The 23,075-nt window shown below is 36.2% G+C and overlaps 1 protein-coding gene across 4 annotated transcripts in view; it reads left to right on the forward strand.

The window, feature by feature from the left end:
• The first annotated feature begins 610 nt into the window (after nt 1–610).
• Nucleotides 611–23,075, forward strand: part of LOC117291193 — a 64,050-nt gene continuing 41,585 nt past the window's right edge. Inside the window, exons 1-2 of one of the 4 annotated variants that reach the window (XM_033772787.1) lie at nt 611–923; nt 4,144–4,348. In XM_033772787.1, coding sequence (XP_033628678.1) covers nt 4,239–4,348 — 110 coding nt within the window. In that variant the 5' untranslated portion in view covers nt 611–923; nt 4,144–4,238. Of the gene's footprint in view, nt 924–3,970; nt 3,995–4,143; nt 4,349–23,075 lie in introns of those variants that run through there. The other 3 variants (XM_033772789.1, XM_033772790.1, XM_033772788.1) reach the window with 3 other exon arrangements.

Below are 23,075 nucleotides of genomic sequence, written 5' to 3' on the forward strand. Positions count from 1 at the left end.
TGCCTAGTAAGCTTGTAATTTGGTATAAAGGTTAATGTAGATTTATCTACCATTAATTACATTTTGCCACAGTGATGTACACTTTAGTTGGGTGGGGGGGGGGGGCTTTTAAGCAGCTGTTTTTGGCGAATTGTTGGGGTTTTGCAGTTTTGCTGCTATGCAAATAATTTTTGATTGAAAACAGAGCATCTAAATTAAAATGTAAAACAGAAAGATTCCATAATTTGAGTTCTCAAATCTTTTAGAGAACCTTAACCCCAAAAGAAACCAATGCATAATCTTGCAAACAAACGCTTAAATACTACTTATAGTAGTTACAACTGTTTCTAGAGAATGTTGTCTTAAATGTTAATTCATGTCGGTGCACACAGTCATTAACATATGGCGTACTTGTACTTGCCCCTCAAAATGCAATTCTCCTCCCTATTAAACTCATGGTACATCCCTGTCCAATGGAAACTGGAAACAGAATCCTGCACCCGAATGTTTCAAAATTACTCAAAGTATCTCAACTATTTCTTGATAATATTGTCTTAATTGTTGATTGGGGTTAGTTTGCAGTCATATGGCGTACGTGTACTTGCCCCTCAAAACCTCCTCCAATCTTCCTCCCTATTCAACATGTGGTACATCCCCGTCAGCGCAATATAACGTCTATGCCTCCTGTCACATCAATTGTCTCCCCGGTTCCCAAGACACCACGCAACATCGTTGGCGGCCGTGTGGCGCTTATTGTTTTGCATGTTGAACAGTGCGGATGCATAAACTGCAAGGTGTTGGGAGGGGAAATGAGCAAAGTGGTGATGGATAATTGCAATACTACTCCGACTGTTCTGGCCAACATGCATTCTCAGATCCAATCTGTGTGATTATAAGAAATACTTGGGTATACTACTTGTATGTACGCAGTGTAATCTTGTAAGGTAAAGAATATGCACTGTTTATTCAGGTATTAATTGTATTAAAGTTGTTATTGACATAATTAATTCACTTACTTTTGTATATAGTGGACACATCATGAAGCAATGTGGAAAACTTGAAAAATTTGAACAATGTGACGATTTTTGTCTTTTAAAATATTATTTTATAAGCATTAAAATGCTTTATTTATTTACTTGGTTTTCAGGTTTTTAACTCAACTCTTTCTTTTGACAGAGTACACTGTGTTTTATTTTAATAAATGTCAGGAATTTGTTATTTGTATAATTTTTATGATCATCACTTTTTCACACACCATTTTCTCAATAAAGGTAACTTTTTGCCATAATGACTAAAAAAGTGATTGTAGAATTCAGATATTCTGTCTGTCTCCAGAGTAACGGCACCTTCCATGAAATAATGCACTTGTGCACTATTATGTTGAGTACTGTGTGTGATCTTTTAGACATGCGTCGGTGAACAGAAATAAAAAGGCTACACACTCAAGGTTACCAAAGGCACTTTTGAGGGTTCTTTTCGTTTTCATTACACCAAAGATATAATGTTCCTATGTACCCTGTGGTGGTGCAATTGTATGTCTTTTTTCTGTGCAATTTTTATCTATGTTTTTACCTTGTAATGCCACATTATTCAGCTTCGTGCTTCCAGTTTAAAAAGAAGAAAAAAAATGCATGAATGAATGAATGAATGGAAAAAGATAAAAATACGAATTAAAACAAGTCATTTTACGTGCATAGAAATACATTTGAGTCGAATTGGACTTCATAAGCAATTGGCAAGGGTTTTATGATTGAAGAGAGGACAGACGAAAAAGAAGATTTGAGGCTGCATGCTGTTGATAATATTGTGCAAAAGGAAGCTAAAGAAATAAGATAAGATTTCGTTGAGTTTAAGCCTGAGTGCATGTCAAGTGGACGTCCTAGTAGAAAGCAATTAATTACATAGACACAAGCCTGAGGATACAAATGTACACAGCGCAAGCTACATGTACAATGTATACTTAACCCCTTCTCGTTTCACCTGTAATGATTATCATGAACATGGTGGTGTATCCTCAGGGGAAATTATCACCAGCATCTTTATTGCTCAGACACAATGTACTGTGCTTCTACTCCTTGGAGTTAATTACATTTAGAAATCATGTATGTCTATAGAGAGGACCCACTGAGGGCCTTTTTGGACAATGTAGAAGCTTTCTCTCAAGCCATTAGGCAAAAAAAAACCAATAACATGTTTAGCGTTCTCGAGCTCGACGTTTTGTTTTTAGAAAGCGCCTCTTTTTTCCTTCCTTTTTCTTTCTTTTTTTTTTAAACAAGAAAAATGGATAGGCCTTCAATTTAATGATCTCAGAAAAAAGAAAAGAAACAAAATTGAAAAAAATCCCAGCTGGTCGTGTTGATTATCATTACCTAAAAAAACGAGAGCAAAAAAAATGCTCTTTAATTTGTTCAAAAAGGCAGGACGTGAAACTTTTTTTTTTTTTTTTGCCTATACGCATTATTAACCACTTTTTAAAACTCCAATGTTGTGGTTTTTTTGCCTTTAGGCGTTATTAACCACTTTTTAAAACTCCAATGTTGTGGAAAAAATTCCAAAAATCTTTTGTATTGACTAAGATATGTCTGGGTATTGTATTACTTGCCCAGAGTGAATATTCTACCTCCATCATTAGTCTTTATTCACAGTGATCAAAACAAAATAAAATTCTGTAGACTTAGCTGTGCATGTGTATTAGAATCGTTAAAAGTTACCTGCTAAAAAGACCAAATCTGACGCATATTTATGAACAAATAAAAATTACAGCTGGGCTGAAAATTGTATTGTTTTAGTTTAAAGGAAAGAGTGCAAATAGAAAGTATAACTTAACCACCATTCCTAATATGGCATGTGTGTGGCTTCAAATAATTACATTAACAATTGTCTGGGAACAATATTTATATATTTTGTTTACCCTATACCTTTAGTAAATAGTTCATATTTCGTTCTCGTCTTGTATCGCTTTCATTGGCTTGAATGTGACACACATTCAGCTGACAGGTCTTTAGACATCAATTCACGCTGTGCATATGGCTTGACTTAGTCAGACTGTTGTGTTAATGACCAGTGCCCAATTTCATATAGCTGCTAAGCACACCATTTTGCTTAGCATGAAATTTCTTCCTTGATAAAAACAGGATTACCAACCAAATTTCCATTTGTTGTATATTACTTGTTACTTGTATTCCGCTGTTGTTTGCATCTTGAAAATCAAGTGGGTATTTAGTTGGTAATCCTTTTTTTTATCAAGGCAAAGATTTCATGCTAAGCAAATTTTTGTGCTAAGCAGCTCTACGAAATTGGGCCCTGGGCCCAAATTCATAGGCTGGTAACCTGGTAACCTTAATCTGGCAATCATGATGTTGTGCTGAGCTACGTTTTGTGCTTAATAGCAGCTCTAGGAAATTGGGAACACTGACTCTGAGCGTTCTTATTATAGTGACCTACAAAATGCACGTACTACACCTTGCCCTCTTGCGCTAGACTTAATGATAGACCAGGCTGCAGCCATCATCTGCTGCGGCCATGAACTCAATTATGGAAGCAGCTACTGTTTTCTTTATCACAAAAGAGCCTTTGTTAAAATTTCATAGAAGATAAAGCCTATTATATGCGAGGTTTACATGCTCTTCAGTTAGCCTAAATTATTTCTCGTAGCAAATACTACGAGGACTTAACACTAACATATACCATGTACACGATGACATAATTACACTGCATAGCTCTACCAGCTTGTGTATACACAATAAAGTGTCCAGGGCAACCATACTTACATTGCAATTTGGTATTTGTTAATTGTAGCGTAAATTATATTGTGCTTGCAGTTGTTTTTATCCAAATACCTGTGAAGTGTTTTATTTGCTGGTACCACTATACTTGAAATAAAAGAGGTCAATTGAAAATGTATGCAGTAATGTATGTCTCTATTTTGTGTACATCATTTTGCTTGAGGTTGGACAAAATCATTGTGAAAATTATATTTTGGCCACCATTTTAAGTGTTTCATACTGTTCTATAGGTAAAAAATAAAATTATCTTAAAATAAGAAAGGTTATGAATTCAAATAATGATTGATTTGATCTTTCATATTCTGCTCTATCGTGTTTATTGTGAGTAATTGGGACAAGTTGTAATTTCAACAAATTCTTTCTGGGTTTGTGTTTGCAGAAACGGCATATATGACAATGCAGGACTAGTGCCCTAAACCGTCGCATCAATAGAAAGCAGGAACTTAACGAGATTTGTAGCACAACGCAATCAAGATGGGTCGTAAGCTGAATCTGTCTCACCTGTCTGAGGGAGAATGCCGTCAGATCTTAGATGTTATACAGCGAGACTTCAGTATCAGGCAAAAAGAGAAGGAACGCTTGGTGTAAGTATACACATTATTGGTAATTTATACTCAAAATAATTGTAAGCATAAAAACGTACTTGGTATGAGAATTAAGAGCTGTTGATAGTATAAAACAATGTGAGAAACGGCTTTCTCTGAAGTTATGTAGTTCTTGAGAAAGAGGTAATTTCTCACTCATATGATACAGACTTCAGCTGAAGCCTTCTATTATGCATCTGAACGCACACAAACTACTGCAACAAGATTGTTTTTTTCTGTCATTATTTTTTTGTGCAAATTCCATGACCAATTGAACTCCAATTTTCACAAATTTGTTATTTTATGGGGATACACCAAGTGAGAATACTGGTCTTTGACAATTACAAAACGTGTCCGGTGCCTTTAATGCTCAAAATTTAGTATAAATTGAAGGCGGACAGTCGATATTATTAGCTTTCCAAGGTATTGGAAAAATGACAAACTGGTATTTGTAAAATTGACAAAATGGTTTTGTCAACTTCCATTTACCTCGGGGAGCTAATAATTGGAAGTTGACTAACTTCCAATACACCAGGGAGCTAATAGCCACAGTCTGTCTAAAATAAACCTATATATGTTATGTTTGTTTTGTACGATACAATAACTTTACGTCAGCATCTTTGAGATTGGGAATAATGTGGAGTGACATATTTGTGCTGCCATCTTCCTGTGTATTTTAGCTAGGGCGATGTTATCGTTAATACTGGTTTATTCAAAATACTCCCTGCAGCCCAAAGGCTATACTGCGCACAGTGCTTGTTCATACATACATCCTGTGCAACGGTTCCATGAGTTTTTTTGTAAAACAATATGCGTAGTAGACTGTTGCACCTTACTACAGTTTCCTATGCGTCTGATGAACCCTGTGTGTGAATACTCATGCAAGCATTTCTAGTAACAGCAGAAATACCTTCTGGGTCTTCTGGCATGTGACAGGGAATAGAATGCACCAGAAATGACCAGTGGAGTTTGACTCGCGATTAAGAAATGTTGTACTGTAGCAGATACTGTAACTGACAGTTTGATGTACAGTGTAGAATGTTATTTGTACGGCAAACTTGGTGACATGATTCTTCGACAATGTGACTTTGTAAATAACATGAATTGCTGGTGATATGATTAATTATTGACACAATTTTATGACAATACGACGGTGAGTCCTGACAGTAAATTGATGCAGAAATGATACACCATGCTGTGTGCCTGTTGACAAAATGCAACCTGTTGACTTTGTGGTCATAGACAACCTGTTCACTCCGACAGACTTTACTGTGGTTACCAGGCAATATGGTACTCGATTCTTAGCTCTCATATCGTAACAACTCTTGATGGTTACCGGGAAACAGTTTTTAGTAAATGAAGTGTTTAATTTTGAAGTGTGCCATTATGTTTGTAGTACACATTGCATGGGCCTTGTATTGGTGCACACACAGTGATCTAACGCTGGGCTGTACAGTGACTCTACTTCCATTTGTGTCCACAAATCCCCCCTCCTGTCTATAGCTGTTTTCCCAATTCCTGTTTGTCTGTTTAACTCTAGCAATATTTTTAATATTATTGGTTTATCATGTAAACTTGTACATTTATTTTTGATGTAATTTTATTGTTAACCAAATGCCATTAGTCTATGACTTTATTTGGTCTTGTATTTTTATATGAAAATAAACCAATATTGAAATTGTGTATTGCTGAATAACTAGAATTACAAGCTATCTACCAATCCATTCATATCTGAATTCAAGGCTTTTATCCTAATATGCAGCAGTTCAGTTATGGAACAGTCTTCCAGAGGTTGTCAAACAGGCTGAACATCAGAATAATTCAAAATTTCTCTTAAATTATACATCAGTTGCTTGATATGTTTTCTATGTTTTGTCCTCAATTTTTTGTATTTTCGATGTTTGTTCCGAGATGAAAAAAAAAAGTCATTGTGTAGACCCTTAATTCCTCCATAACAGTTTTACAACCCGGATCGTTGCATGTACTTTCAGGACACAAGAACCCTATAGTATTGATGTTGCTAGGGCAATGGCTCACAGTGGCATTACATCTCAGATATTTGTAGCCTAAAGCATGCATATCTTACACCTTCGAAATTGATTTGTTGAATCTTTTAACCTTAAAGATTTATGTGCGAGTCACGTTTTGCATTAACACAACCTGGGGCACCTAATTGGAAAAAAACCTAGAAACTCATTAGGCTCTAGTTCTCACTATAAAGTGTGTGCAAATTTTACCTGTATCCTGACTGCAAGTAATCCGACCAATTTAAACAACATTAGAGAAGCTCAACTTGTTTGCTTGGTTTTCATTTGATAAAAAAGAATACATCAAATCAAGACAAACCAGGTGTACAGATTGCAGGCCTCAGAATTAATACTGGACCACAGGCCTAGGGTTGAGTGAGTTAAACCCAAGACTGGACAGGTCTTGTAATTTTCCTATGCACAAAAGTTCCTCTCTGTATCATAGAAATAAAAAGGGGGTTCAAATATTGACTTTAAGGCTTGTTAAGAACTTCAACTGCATTGAGTATCAAAGCATACTTAATACATAAAACAAATAAGATATTCTTCTCGTAGTGCTTGTTCAAATATAAACAGTTTACATGTTTACGTTAAATTGTGTAACTAAATAGAAATTTCTTTCTCATTAGATCAGTAATTCTGGTTCAGTCATCAGTCGATTTGGTCTTCAGTCCCTTTACCTGATTGCGTGGGTTTTTCCCTATTTGAGGTTTTTCTCCCACACCTAAAACTGAACATTTTTGTTCTTAGTTTCAAATCCATTTTGTAATTTGTACGTATTGTGCTGTCGGATGTGCAATAAATTTTTTATAAATTATTCATTGTCAGTGTTTAGTGGACATCTATTTGAAAAAAGGTAATAAACAACATTTAGGTGCAAAATGTTCTTTGGGAAAACAAATAGAATTGTGGAGGAGTTTTTGTTGTGTTGGGTTCATCTAATGAAACAAAGTCAAATTGAATTTTACTCTGTACGTGTACGACACCCACTTACTTCCTAGATGAAGCTTGCTTCTTTTTCATGGTCAATATTTTTTTTTTAATATCACCTTGTGAGATTTCAGTTCAGTGAAATGTACATGCTGTAGTGATGGAGCAAAACAAACCAATGCATCTGCCCATTTTTTTTTTGGCCAAGTAAAAAAATATACCAGTTCATCATCTGGGTTTTTTTTCAAAAAGAGGAGGATGAGTGCCTTTATATTTATTTCAAAGCTGGCCGCCAAGCATTTTAATTCAAGTTTGCCACCAATTCTTCAGTTTCAAGTCGCCACTTACTTCATGTAGTTACAAGTTCTTAAAGGCAGTGGACACCATTGGTAATTACTCAAAATAATTATCGGCATAAAACTTACTTGGTAACAAGTAATGGGGAGAGGTTGATAGTATAAAACATTGTGAGAAACGGCTCCCTTTGAAGTGATGTAGTTTTCGAGAAAGAAGTAAATTTCCACAAATTTGAGTTCGAGACCTCAAGTTTAGAATTTGAGGTCTTGAAATCAAGCATCTGAAAGCACACAACTTCGTGTGACAAGAGTGTTTTTTTCTTTCGCTATTGTCTCGCAACTCCGACGATCAATCAAGCTCCAATTTTCACAGGTTTGTTATTTTATGCATATGTTGAGATACACCAAGTGAGAAGACTGATCTTTGACAATTACCAATAGTGTCCAGTGTCTTTAAAAGATTAGTAAGTTTAGTTAAAAGTACACAGAAAATTTGTCTGTTTTAAAAAAAAAAAAAAAAAAAAAAAGGGATGCAGCCTCAAAAAGGATGAGAGAGGGCCGACGACCAACTGTTTTTTTACAATTTATTTGGCCTTACAGTGGTTGTTTTTCCCCAACACGGTTGATAAGTCAGCACTTTAACTGTTAACTGATAAGACAGACCAGATTCAATTTAAGGAAGACTTAAATGACAGTCCAGCTTTAAAAGCTTCTTCTGTTACAGACTTTCTTCCTCCGTCTCATCTTTATCATCAGCCTTGGACCACTTTCAAAGGATTCTCTAATTTGTGGGAGGATCTTAAAGGGAATCTTGGGGATGACTTTAAAGAGCAATTCAGTTTGACAACAGCTATAGTAAGCAAGGTTCTGCTTGTTAAAGGTGCAGATGCTGAATCTCCAATGATGTTAATAATCGCAATGGCGTTGAATTTGACTTTTTGACTGGTGCAGAATTTCTTCTTGTAAAACAGACCATTGTTTTTGTTGTGCGATGACATCGTGTTTCAAAACTTGCAGATTGCTTAATTTTTATGATATTCCTACACAATGACATTGAATTTGCAAAACTTGACCTTTTGACTGGAGCAGGAATTCTCTTTGGAAAACAGACCTGTTTGTTTTTAGTTGTTTGATGATGTCGTGTTTCAAAATTTGCTCTGAAAGATTATAAAATATAATGATATTTTACAAGGTTCGGGACTCATAATTGTTTCCCTGGTTTCATGAGGCGACTCTTATTTATTGGAAAATGAATGCATCACAAAACTCAATTTGTCCTGGGAGCCCATCTCCAATTGAAAAATGACAGCTCCTCTAGTAGTGTTGCTTAAAGGGAAGGTACTCCTTGGCAATTGTCAAAGACCGGTCTTCTCACTTGGTGTATCCCATCATAACCATAAAATAACAAGCCTGTGAAAATTTGGGCTCATTTGGTCATCGAAGTTGCGAAAAAATGATGAAAGAAAAAACACCCTTGTCATGTGCTTTCAGGTAGGAATAAAAGACTTCTAGCTAGAAGTCTTTTATTATTTGAGTGAAAAATTACCTCTTTCTCAAAATCTCCGCTACTTCAGAGGGAGCAGTTTCTCACAATGTTTTATACTATCAGTAGCTCTCCATTACTCATTACCAAGTAAGTTCTTATGATAATATTTGTTTTGAGTAATTACAAAATGTGCACCTTCCCTTCAATCCACTAACAATGTTTGTTACAAATCTTCAATTGAGTGGATCATGGGAACTTATTTTTCATAGGAGGTCCATGCTTGTGTAATTATTAAAACATTGAAATTGTACCTGTAAAAGGTTTCAAATCATTTTCTAATACAATTTGTTCACAGAAAACAACAATAGCGTACTCAAAGTTCAATTCCCAAATATATTCATGTCATTTATGATGTTATTTTGACCTAAAGTAATGTAGTTTAACTTCTGGGAATTGTCATGACATTTTTATTTTGTACCTAAGGCCAGTGTCCAGACTTCCCCCAAGAAATTGAATTTTATTTGTGGGGTAAAAAATTAGGTTATTTCATTTGGATGGTCCAAAAGGAATTAATTTCACTCATCAAGTAAGTGATAGTCTGTTTTGACGCAAGCTGATATCATCATTTGTGACATTTATAAGAGTTTTACATTACATGAATCCATGTGAACAACTAGAAGTGTGTTTATCTTTAAAGAAGAAGTGCATTAGTGTATGTTTGCTGCAGTGGGATTGTCTTGCAATCCAAGGCTCTGTGGAATTAGAAAGCTTTTAAAATGTGCCAGACTGTGATGGGTTATCAATAGTGAAATATTGACATGGGGGAGATTCGCTGTATGTAGTTCTCAAGGGGTTATAATACAGTGCAGAATGCGCTACTCAGTTTATTTAGTGAAACAAAAACACTTTGATTGTTAGAAGCGCTGAACATTGTTTTGTGTAGTTAGTGAAAAACATTGTATCTCTTGACATAGTACTTATGTTACCTGCGAGTTTGCAATTGTCAAAATAATGTGTCTTGCTTAGTTTTGTAGTCTGCAGGTACACAAAATGTATGTGATGAGATACAAAACATTTTTTGTTTACAGAGCATTTTTGCAAGATACATCGTGTTTTTTTTCAAAATTGAGATATAATCTTTTTTTGCACTGACACAGCGATTTACAAGCAAAATTTAAAAAAAATACATGGCTGAAGGTTTCTATTAACAATATGAGTTGTTGACAAAAAACTGTAAACGTCATGTTTCGCCAGGCAAAAATACGCGTACTTTCTAGCTGGCTGCCAAAACACAAAGGTTTTGCCCGGCGGTATGCGCGCGAATCATGTTATGGTTTTCGAGTGACCTTAGAGGTCACATCGTCAATAAAAGTGTTTATAAAAAGGAGTCCCCTTATAAGAGGAAATTTGATGTGCCCCTTTGAGAAAAAAAAAAAGAAGCCTGAGTACATAACCAAAGTCAGGTAAAAACAAGTTAGATAAAAGAGGACATTGCAAAGTAGTCATGGCGGTGTTGTAACAAAATTGACTCTGAAGACGAGAAGTCTGTACATTAAGTCTGTGAAGGTTGCACTGATATTAGACTGACTCTATGCGTGCATGACTACAAGGTGAATACAAATGGAAAAACCTGCTGGCATTCATATCTGGACAATTTTTACAAGACAATTAAATAACCCTGTAAATTAAAAACATCTCGACCGCATCTTGATTGACATCTAAAAATTTCTGTGTTGAGAAAACCTTCAAAGTTTGCTGTCATCGCGCCAAGAAATCACATTGTACGATAAATGTCAATGGCAATAACCTAATTGCAAAATAATTTAATTGAAGCATTCAAAGGTGCCTGTAATTTGGTGTATTGTATGTGTAAGGTTAAAGCTAAGTCCAACATTTCTGAGAAAAAGAGTTCCTTAAATTCAGTATCTTGAAAAAAAGGTAATCCTATGTTTGTATGGTGTTTTCTCAAGAATTTAAACACCCTTTTTAAAGAAAAGTTTCATGATTCATTGCTTGAATTTTGGATAGTCAAATTGAAATGTATTGTTATAACGTACTGTGCACCCTTATTCTAAACTTTTAAAGTAGGGAATGAAATGAAAATGCGACTGAATAATTTGTTTGCGCTGTCTGCACGCTTTGTGTGTACACGTCCCACATACATGTATTCTCAAAAATCCATCCAACCCAACAATTTCCCATAGACTTTGTACATTGAGCTTGCACGGTTTGGGGATGGTGATGGTGGAGGGCTTCCCTTGGAATGTTGCTTGCTGGTGTGCTGTGGTTTTTGGGGGATGGGTGGGGCAATGTCGCAGAGTTAATTTTCGTCTCAGTGTTGGCGTGTAGGGGCGTATTGGCCAGTTATGGGATGTTTTGGTATAATATCATGGCTGGTTGATGGGTTTTTGCATGCTAAAATAATGTCATCTCACTGAGACGAAATATGTTTTGTGGCTTGTTTTGCTCATTTCTCAGGGGCTGCAGTTCCTCGGTGTGTGGTATTTTGGGGGAGGCTTTCTACTGTCATTGTCTTCAGGCCATGTAGGTTTGGTGTGAATCTGTGGGCATTTTGAAAAAGTACCTTGTGTATATCGTTTGTGTTATTGCTTTTTACTTGCCATCTTTTGTTTAAATTTTTACTGCAATTTTAGAATGTTTAATGTATAGTATATAGATGTGTATTTTTTATGAGCTAGGTCTGGGAGGGCACATCTTTCTTGATGACAGTTTTTTGATTTTTGCCCTTCCCTGGACAGCCTGTGCTTGTTTTATTGCTTTGAAATTCCATAAAGCTGCCTTTTGTTTTCCCCTTTTTTTATTCGTCCTTGGTCTCCATAAGGTATACAAAATAAGCACTCCAAAATACTATGAAACAGTATTTTCCATTGGATTTGCTTCGAACAAAGAAAAGTTTACTAGAGTGGGATATTAGTGTTTTGTTCATGAAATTCCGTACATTCAAGTGAACTATCTTTGTGATTTTCATAGACATTTTCTGGTGAGGATGATGGTGTCTCGTGTGTCCATTTTTATTTTATTTTGTTTTCAAAGAGGAAATTCTATATTCAAACTTAAAACAAATTACTCCTCACTTTATGAACATGCTAAAAAGCTATGACAGACATAATAGTTGCAGACAATATCCTAACAGTACCGTCCTTTCTCTTTGGTTGTACCTTGTCTTTTTGTTATTAGAGACACAATTATGACCAGTCCTCTACAGCATTTGCAGATTTGATTTCATAGCGCCATTTAACGAACAAGGTCTATCTGTGTCCTACATGTCTTGTCTCTCACCACCCACCATGCATATAGCATCAACAATTGCGCATAAAAGATCTAGTATTACCATGGTAACCATCTGAAGATGCCATCCCTCTACAGTGACGCGTGATTCTGAGACGGACATAGTTGTGAGCGGAGATTATCACAGGCAGTGTGGAGTTATGGCCAAATACAAAGCAGGAAGGGACTGCCAGGAACAGGGAGTATTTTATAAGAGGAAGGGTTTTGCATAAAGAGTGGGCAGTTGATACCTACAAGGTCAAGTTAAATACGTACACTATTATAATAATATTGATAATAATAATAATGACGTATTCTATAGTAATAAAGTGCTCATGGCGCTTGCTTCAATAAAAAGTTCCCTCTTGGTTGTCCTCCAGCGGTGTCAAGAAAAATTAAAAATTCCAATGTCTATTGAATGTTACTGATTTATTTTTGAAAAAAGATGAGTCTTCCGGTTGATTGCCTGAGACTGAATTAGGATTAGAATTACATTTAGTTTTAAGAATCTTAAGTATACAGAAATTTAGTTTCCATTGGCACATCAAAATTTAACAAATACTAGTTGAAAATAAGGACAGAAATATACAAACTCAAATAAAACACCCACCTACAAAATGTATAAATAAATAGAAAATAAAAAAAATCTAACAAAAAATAAAAAATAATCAAGACAATAGAAAACCTACAGAGCCAAACACAATGGATATCTAATATACAATCTTGAAAGAGTCTGCAGCTATGGTAGCCTATTCATCTTTACTTTTGCGAGTCCTTTGAAAAAAATATCACAGGCATATTTACTCGGGTGGGATTCGAACCCACTACCCTTGCAACTCTAGAGCAGTGTCTTACCAATTAGACTAACGAGATTGCCTGGTAGCTAGAGGCAGTTTGAATCCTATGTTTTGGCAGCGGGTACCGTAACAATGTTGAATTTGCATCCGGGAAAAAGAATATTGTTTTTGGGGGTTTATACCCATACACCGATGTGTGTTATCACTGTATACTCTGTACTTTCCCGTGTCCTGCTTTAATTTCCTGTTGAGGTAATAAGTAGACGGTCAATTGAAGCTATACAATGTTAAAACAAAAAAATTATGTCTTCTATTTTGGGAAAAGCATGAACCAGGTATAACTCAACCCCTGTTTCCTCAAATTCTTTATCATCAAATGAAAAATTACCAAACTATAAAGCAGAAAAAAAAAAAATATTGTTGAAATTTGTGTTTTCTCCAATCAAACATGAACATTGTTTGGTGGCACCTAGTGGCCAAATCATCATTGTGGATAGTACACAGGCTTGAATCTTCATGGAGGCAGCAAAGGGATCACTACCATTCCCTTAGTCATTATACCTTGATGCCCCTTTAAATATTATAGTGGAAGTTAATATTCCCTAATAGAGGTAGCCTGTATTGTTCAGGAAAAGTGTCTTGCCTCTACATGTACAAGAACGAAGTATCGGGCCTGTTGGTGCTCTTGGTGGCACCTTTTACTGCAAGTACTTGGGTCCTGAACACTGTCAACTGTGATTTTTGTATATTCACTAGCTGTGATAGCCTTGGCTTTAAAAGCAAAATGATCCTTCACAGTTGAAGATATTTGTGTTTAAATCACACGTTAACACTGAGACAGAAGGATGGGTACGGGTTGTGTTAAGGTCATTTTACGCTCTTTGCTATGCCCTTGAAATGTATGCTTGTACAAAATATAGTTTGTCAGACGCACTTTGTGATGGGAAGAAATAAACAAAAGGAGTGGTTTGTGAAAGACAAATTCATAGTCACAATAATTGTGTCACCAAGTATGCCACTGTCACCAATGTACTCCACTCGACTATCAGGATATTAAGCTGTCACACTTGCTCAAATCTTCAGCCAATTTCACCAAATCTTTATGCAATGCATAGTCACTGTGCACGCGATTTCTTGTGTTAGTGCATAGTTTATGTCATAAATGATGCACAAGTAGAGTTTTACGCATGCATTCTATCAAAAATGCATCGCTGTTGAGCAGTTGTTTTTTCCTCCCTTTGTCCACATATTTAATATTTTCCCATGGACTGCATACACAAGCGCTTTTGTTGAGCACCCTAGTCTTTAAGATTCCCCTATGGAGCTCTTTTGTTTTCATAAATTCCCAAAACCGTACATGCTCATATTAAAGACCAATTTTGTTGCGACATTTTTCGTGGAAAAACAATCTCAGAGTAGAGACATAGAGTCTAGGAAATAGAGAAAGAATCAGACTGAGCCGAGAGTGGGTTGTGTAGGACAAAGTTGTAGGACTTGGCATCTATTCAACATTATCTGTTGCCCTATATGCAGGCCGTAAGGCTCACCAGTACAAGACGGGAGTAAGGAACCTGGCAGACAGTAACCTCAGCATCTTGGCCAATCAATCCTTCCTCAAAATTAATTTGCCAAGGGGAGCCTTATTGATCATCATCATGGAGAATGAAGCGTCACTTGATATTCAGTGTAATTGATTCAACAAAATGCATCAGGCAAAGAGAGAAAAGAGAAATATGACCATTCAGCAGGGGTCGAAAGGCATCTACGGACAATCCCGTTTTTCCTTTTGGTGGCATGGATGAGTGGTTAAGAGTGTGGCCTTACGGTCTACTTGAGACGTTTTCATTCAAGAATACAGGTTTGGAATCCTTTGTATGGTCAAGTTGAAGTACTTATGTCCATCCTTAAGATACACTTAAGGGTTTAGGTACTTTTTTGTACGTCACAAAACACAATGTGTACAGATTTACACAGTTTGAAGATAGTGATAAAGAAAGCTTCCTTTAAAATATTACTTGCTGAGTTGTGTTAGTGTATTGAGAATTTAGTAAAACAATGTCATAAAAAAGGCCTTTGTTCCAGTTACTTGTGAACATTTTAGAATTTTGCCAAATTTCGCATAAATTCGAGCGTGATTGGCAAATGGAATTTCAAAAAAATAAGCATCTTTGTCCCAGAGAGTTACACATGGGGCTGTCGCAAAACATCACCTTATCAGAATCCTCTTACCATACTGTAAAGAACAAACCTTCATTTCTTGTAAAGTATCATCCCTTCCGAACTGTAGGTATTATTTGTAATAAATGATTCACTAACGACCCGTGAGTCATAAGTGTCATTTATTGATGGCGAACTATAGGTGTCCTTAAACTTGCCACTGAATGCAATAAAACAACCTGTTATGACCAAACCAACGGCTGGATACTTGTGACAAATTGACAATAAACTTTCATGCATCAGTGCATTAAAGGCCAATGCACATGGCTGATACTTCATGGAGGCAACCAAGGTCCATGACAAATGGTCATTGCCTTGATGCCCTTGAAATGGTCCAGTAGAATTTTACAATTTCCACATAAGGTATGCTCTTTACAAAGGATAAAATGCTTTGGTGCCTTACTCGATATGTGCTAATCTGTGGAGATTTTATATTTTCCATCTTACCAACATTGTGTGCATCCCTTTAAGTCCTTTTTTAATAAGTATGTGTCTTCCCAGGTCGAAATTCCAGTTGAACCTAGTTAAACTGGGTTTAACTGGAACTAGTTGAAACCAGTTGATAAACTAGTTAAACACAGTTCAAACCAGTTGGTTTAATAAGGAAAATGGACAGAAACCAACTGGTTTATAATTTCAACCTAGTTGAACACAGTTAAACCTAGTCCAAACCAGTTGGTTAATATGGAAAATGGACGAGTTTGGTCACTTTCCAGTTGAACCAGTTGACCCCAGTTAACTAGGTTCAACTGGAATTTTGACCTGGGTTTGCCGGTATTAATATATTAATTCCTTAACTTAGCTTTATTACATTTGATTAATAAACTAAATCCTCAAGCTTATAATGATCATCTAAACAGGAAAGGTTTATGTAAAAAAACAAATTCTGGAACAGTAGTCACAAGAAGTGTCCAAGTTAGAACGAAAGAGCTTCTGCAAAAACATGAGTGTCACATAAATGTCATACATGTAGTAACAAGTACATTAACAAGCTTGCATACTGTAACTTTGCTATAAGCTGCATTACATTTCAAATCATGGCAGTGGTATAGGCCATGTCCAACCTACGGCTAGATTTCTGCGTCATCATGAAGTTGAAGTATAAGACTTCCTTAACACCCTTAGCAACAGTCGTAGCTGTACGGTCATTTTGGACACGGCCTCAAAGTCATTACAACAAGAAAAATATATTAATTTTGGTTTTTTACTCATACACCGATGTGTGTTAGCACTGTACTTAGTATTTTCCCGAGTCCTGTGAAAAAATATCACAGGCATGTTACTTGGGTGGGATACGAACCCACGACCCTTGCAATTCTAGAGCAGTACTGTCTTACCAACTAGACTACAGAGGTTGCCCGGCAGTTCGAATCCTATGTTTTGGCAGCGGGTACCACAACGATATAAGAGATGTTTAGAAACATATACAAACACTGACATGCCAGAGCTGCCAACTCTATCTGATTCTGCAGAAAGTTCCCTGAAAATAAACGGATCATTCCATGTTCTCATGAACAAATTGGAAATCTCCCTGATTATAGACACTTTTCCCCTATTATGTTGAATGTAATTCTAAATATCCAACTGATTGCTGTACGAAATCTCACTGATTGCACGATGCACATGTTGGCAGCTCTGACTTGCATTACAAAGGTTAAGCAATCTAAAATTAATTTTTTTTTGTAAAGTAGTCAATCACATTGGTTTTTACTCTGCACTATATAGCTGTACAGTATTGTTGAGCCTTAGGATTGATTCTGCTCAGTCAAGACAGATGAAGAAATTGATCATTGAAATCAAATTAGAAAGTGACGTGTGCAGTTTAAGTTATGCCATGTAAATGTTTGACTTTTGAGTTTCAATTACTGTGAAGATTGTTTCCTAGAACCAGTGATGATTGTTTTGCTGATTTTGGTAAATTCAATTGACTGTGTTACAAATTGCATTAAAGGCACCGGACACTGTTGGTAATTACTTAAAATAACTGTTAGCACACAAAACTTACTTGGTAACCAAACAAATCAACTCAAACTATTTTCAGAACAAGGCGCTACGTCCATTCACATGTTGAAACCTAATATTGGTAATTTCAGGTACTTAAAAAAGTTACAACCATTGGAAAGATCACTAATATGACCGTAAAAAAGTGGTACACTTCATTGTGTTTCCTGTCTTCTTGGAAATTTCAGGCCAGCTGCGTTGAAATGTTTACAGCTTATTAAACCCTAATAAACCCTCTTGCAAATTATGCAACTGTAGCCTAGCCATTTAGAGGGGTTCATTGCTGCATGAAAGCATGAAAGCATCATAAATGAAACCCAAACCAGCTTTGTTTTGAGCCACTTATGCATCAAGGTAATAGACCTTCAGTTGGATTTCACTCCAAATTATGTAGAGGGCACCTGAGTCCGTTTAGCCCATAGGAAATTGTCAGCAGTCCTGTGGAGGGTGAATGCATTTTAACAAGTCAATTATATAATAAGCATCAACAACAGGCTTTTATCAGAGACTTCTCAGGCTGTCTACTATAAAAATTGTTGGAGATTGTTTTTTTTCTGATGGCAAAACAAACAAATCTAAATCATATTAAAGAACTTAGAAAGAATATCATGGCTTATCAATGTACTTTGTAATGTAAGTGGTACAGCTATTATTAAAGTCACCTGGAACTAGATTTTGTTTTCTTCAAACATTAGAGTATAAGTTTCTGAACAATAAAATAATTGTTTGAGTAATTGTTTTTAACGATTTATATGTGTGGGGGGTGACTCCGCCTACCCCTTTTGTGACGTCAATCGAGGCAGACTTTGCCTCGAATCGAACATCAAACACACGTACGTGCAAGTACATTAAAGTCCTAGTCGTGAGTTTGTACGTTTCGAAAAAGGTTTTTTCTTGCATTTTCCCGGCAATGTCGACCAGGTGTATTTGCTGCTGGATGCAGCAAAACAACTAAAGATGGGGTCAGTTTGCAAGTCTTTTCCACCAGCGCTGTGCAGCAAACACTTTGAGCCGTCGTGCTTTGAGAATCTGGAATACACTACACATTTTGTTATGAAGAGAAAGTTCTTTTCTAAAACATGACGCCATCCCAACAAGTTTTCCAGCTAGTGGGGAAGTCGGAGAAGGTACCTGAAAGACGTAACGAGCCTAAAGGAGCATTTGCCTTACGTGAAAAAAAATCATGTATTGTTTCAACTTTGAGGGCATGTTTTTAGCTTGTGCCAAGCGTCACTATCTTGTGTTGGCACTGCATATGATTCACCGCGCCTCGATTGACGTCACGAACAGCGCCCTCTCGGGTCGGGCTTATTTTCAACATGGAAACTAATTTTTGTTTAAACCTTAGTTAATTGTTTATTCATATTCTACTCATCAAAACACAGATGTTTTAGTGACAAAAGTTTTATTTTGACAAAATACCACTTCCAGGTGACTTTAATTATATTATACTGATGGAAAGCTAAAAAAAAAAAAACACTCTTATAGCCCCTTTCACACGAGAGCAACTTTGCTAAATTGTAGCTTGGTTGTAAAAAAATGTTACAAAATGTACCTCATGTGAAAGGACAACAATTTGCTCTCTGTCCAAAATCTCTTGCAAAATCTTGTCAAACATTGCTACATTTTACAACCCCACTACTTGAAGCCTTACAAGTGTGAAAATGCCTCATGTATGTTTCAATAGCAAACAGAAGCAAATAATGAATTAGAAAGAGCATCAACAAAACTGCAAATTACAAATGTGACCATATGATTACAAGAAGGAAGACACTTCAATTTCAACTCTCTCTCTCTCTCTCACTCTCTCACAAGTTAATGAAACGTGAAACAGGTGCAAGGGCTAGAGTGGATCATCATTTATAACCAAGTGTCTCAGCCTTTACTCTATGGTCTCATCCACTGTTTGAATTACCCTCAGATCATACTGCTTATGCAAAACATTATGCAATTTACATCAAACAGATTTTGCTGGGAGTAAAAGTATTGTCAAAGGCTTTAAAAAAAAATTCCGCGTAGATTCGCAATTCAATATTGTAGGGTTTTGAATCCCAATAAATAAACTCCTCATAGCATTCAGTGCAAAATGCTAAATATTCGAAAATACACAAATATACTTAGAAGTCTTGCAGCTTCTACAGTCAAGGCCGGTTTATAGTCGGTCGCCCGATGGTTGCGCGATGGAAATCTTGACGCGTGACAAAGTTTATAGTCATCGCTGAGGCCTAAAAACTGTCTTTTTTGATCGCACCTCAAGATTTCCATCGCCCGACCAATACGCGACCATTGCGAGACCAACTAAAAACTGGCCTTTAATGGAAAATTATTCATTGACTCTTGAACTTAAATCCTCTGTTAAATTTGGTGTTGGGAGTTCCTGGGTCTGTCCAGTTATCCCCCACCAGTCAAAAAGCCCCTACACCAGTATAAATTCCCAAACGTCCGCGCATCAATCTTGAAAAATGTCCCTACACCTCTCAGCAAATAGGACAATTTTTTTCGGGCCATATGTCATCCAAAATACATCAAGTTGGAAGTCAACAACCCCAGGTCACAATTGGGCAGTTATTGTTTTCACTGAAACCCCTTTGGGCTCTCATCAAATCTGTCTAAAAGAGAATATTATGAGGGCCTACAAAAAATTAATGAGCTCTGTTTTCTCCTTATTTAGTGAGGCACATACTATAGGTTATTAAACTCTGGATGACTGTCTAAAGGCAAGCTTAAAGAGGGGCACCATGGTCGACTTAAGTTTTGTGATGCACTCATTTTTCAATACAAAGAACCCTTATGAACGAATGCAAACAAAAATGACAAGTCTCACATTATATTTGCTAAATTTCAAGTGCAAATTTTGTTAATACCCCAAAACATACATCATCACATTTCAAATGGGTTTGTTCATCTTTGTACAGGAAAATTCTTGTTTACTTCATTCCTCAATACGGCATTGAAATTGACAGTTTGACTGCGACAAAAATTCCTCTTGGGAATATACAGACCCATTAAGTTGTCGATCACTGATGTCTAGTTTCAAATTTGGCTTTAAAAGAGGCTAAAACAAAATGCCATTTTACACCATTATAACATCAGGTTAGAGGCTTGTAATTTTCCCCCCAATTTCATAAGGTCTTTATCTATCAGAAAATGAGTGCGTCACAAAACTTAGTTTGACCTTGGAGCCAGTCTTTAATAAAAAACAAAACAAGAAGCTTGTGCTGTGTTTATTTCCTGTACATCCACTCCAAGTAAACATTTCACTAAAGACACTGCACACTATTGGTAATTGTCAAAGTGTGTATCAGTCACTTGTTCACTAAAGACACTGCACACTATTGGTAATTGTTAAAGTGTGTATCAGTCACTTGGTGTATTTCAACACATGCATAAAATAACAAACCTGTGAAAATTTGAGCTCAATTGGTCGTCAAAGTTGCGAGATAATAATGAAAGAAAAAACACCCTTGTCACACAAATTTGTGTGCTTTCAGATGCTTAGTTTCGAGACCTCAAAATCTAATTCTGAGGTCTCAAAATCAAACTTGTGGAAAATTAAATTAAAAAAAAGACACTCTCACATGAAGCATGCTTTCAGATGTTTGATTTTGAGACCTCAAAATCTAGTTCTGAAATCAAATTTGTGGAAAGGTTCTTCTTTCTCGAAAACTACTATACTTCAGAGGCAGCCGTTTCTCACAATGTTTTATACTATCAACAGCTCCCCATTATTGATTTAGCAAGTAAGGTTTTATGCTAATAAATATTTTGAGTAATTACCAATAGTGTCCACTGCCTTTAAGCACCCTACATGTAGGAATAGACCTCCATGGTATAGTCAAGCACTTGGCTAAACCCTGTCCTGCATGTCTCATCAGTCGGATTATGCTAAACACTCAGACTTGACTTTATGCAGGTGAATATCAAACAAACATAGAAGGCTGACATGTTTACAGCAGCATTGGGCTGATGGAGAGTGCTTCAAAATAGAGTATCTCATTTATTAAGATACACTGCTTGAGAAACACCTGCATCAAAGTTAGGCATCAAAATGGTGACAATCACAAATGCATCTCTCTCTATTTTCGAGGGACCGTCCCTCATTTCAGAGAATTCCAATGTAAAAAATAGGGACAGTCCCTAACAATGCAACTTATACATTGATGTGAATTTGGTAACAAAACTGTCTTTCATAATAACTTATGGCCCATGGTCTAAATTTTTCTGGATATTACACATGTACAAGTGCCTGAATCCATCAAAGTATTTTGATACGTGCCCAACCATTAATGTCTTTGTTCACATGCTCACAGACAGTGGGTGTGGGTGCCTAGACACAAATCTGGCTAATGTCCCTATTTCTGACTTAGCTATGTTGGCAGGTATGCAAGTGTGATGTGATAAAGCTACAAATTTATTGTTTTGTCAGAAATATTAATTATGGAGAAATTCAAGCCAAACATGCCAACGGTGTGAAATTTTCAACAATATTTGTTTTTGTAAGCTTAAATTCCAAAATGTGTCTTATTTCATTGCCATCTTACTTCCTGCTAAATAACATCAAAAAGGGGTTAAAATTAGCATTGACAGAAAATATGCCAATGTTTGTTCAATAAACAACTAAAATTTATTAGTAGTCTTTCCCTTTTCTCAGTTTCAATCTCTCACATCTCTTGGTGTTTCTACTTTCACAACTTTTGAACCAGAGAATGTATTAACATATGTTTTTAGTAGAATTTAAGCATAGATTATGCTCTTTTCAAATGTATCAAACAATGGGAGACTTTCTGGGACGATAGAGGGCAGCAGACTTACCGGGTAAATCCATTGTTCTCAGAATTATGCGCATGTTCAGAACTACGTAAACAATGGAAATTTACCCGGTATGTCTGCTGCCGCCTAGCGTTGGAAAGTCTCCTATTACGAACGACTCATTTTGTTTGATCACATCATGACAAATGTCAAGACAAATTGATTTACTATATGGATACCCCAGGCAGAGTGCACCTTAAAGTGCTATTCACATGACATCAATTTAACCGGGGTCCCTTTCTTAATCTTAGCATGGTTGTAAAATGTAAAAGTTTGTAAGAGAACTTGGACAGTAGATTCAATTTTGATTTACAACCATGCTAAGTTAACAAGGGGACCCTTGCTAAATTGCTCTTGTGTAGAAGGGGCTTTATATAAGTGAATAATGTGTTCTTATACAGCCAACAGTTTAAGCCTTTTACAATAACCCTGCTAATGCAATTACCAATACTAATTGCCTTGCCGATGTTCACGTTTTAAACTTCTATGTCAATGAATCTTATATAAAGGCATTCAGAATATAAGCCGAGTTGTGACTGTCTAAAAGATTAAAAGCTCATAATTGTCGCGTCATTAAATATCCAAGGGCATCTTCGGTAGCTTGCAGATGTGGTCAACTCTTAAGTACATATCGGTGATTGAGTCGCAATTAAAATTGAAATGCATGATTGAACAATTTATCAATCATTCAAAAATCTTTCTTTGACTCCATGTACACATTCAGCACTGGTATTGAATAAAAAATTTCATATTTTCTTTCACAAGGGCCAAATATCATTGCTGTATACTGTTTGTGCAGGAAACAAATTGATCATTTAGTTTAAACCAATTGATCACTTTTTAATCAGTTTTTATTGATCTTTTTAGTTTAAACCA

The sequence above is a fragment of the Asterias rubens genome, chromosome 6 (genome assembly GCF_902459465.1).
Source record: "Asterias rubens chromosome 6, eAstRub1.3, whole genome shotgun sequence".
NCBI lineage: Eukaryota > Metazoa > Echinodermata > Asteroidea > Forcipulatida > Asteriidae > Asterias > Asterias rubens.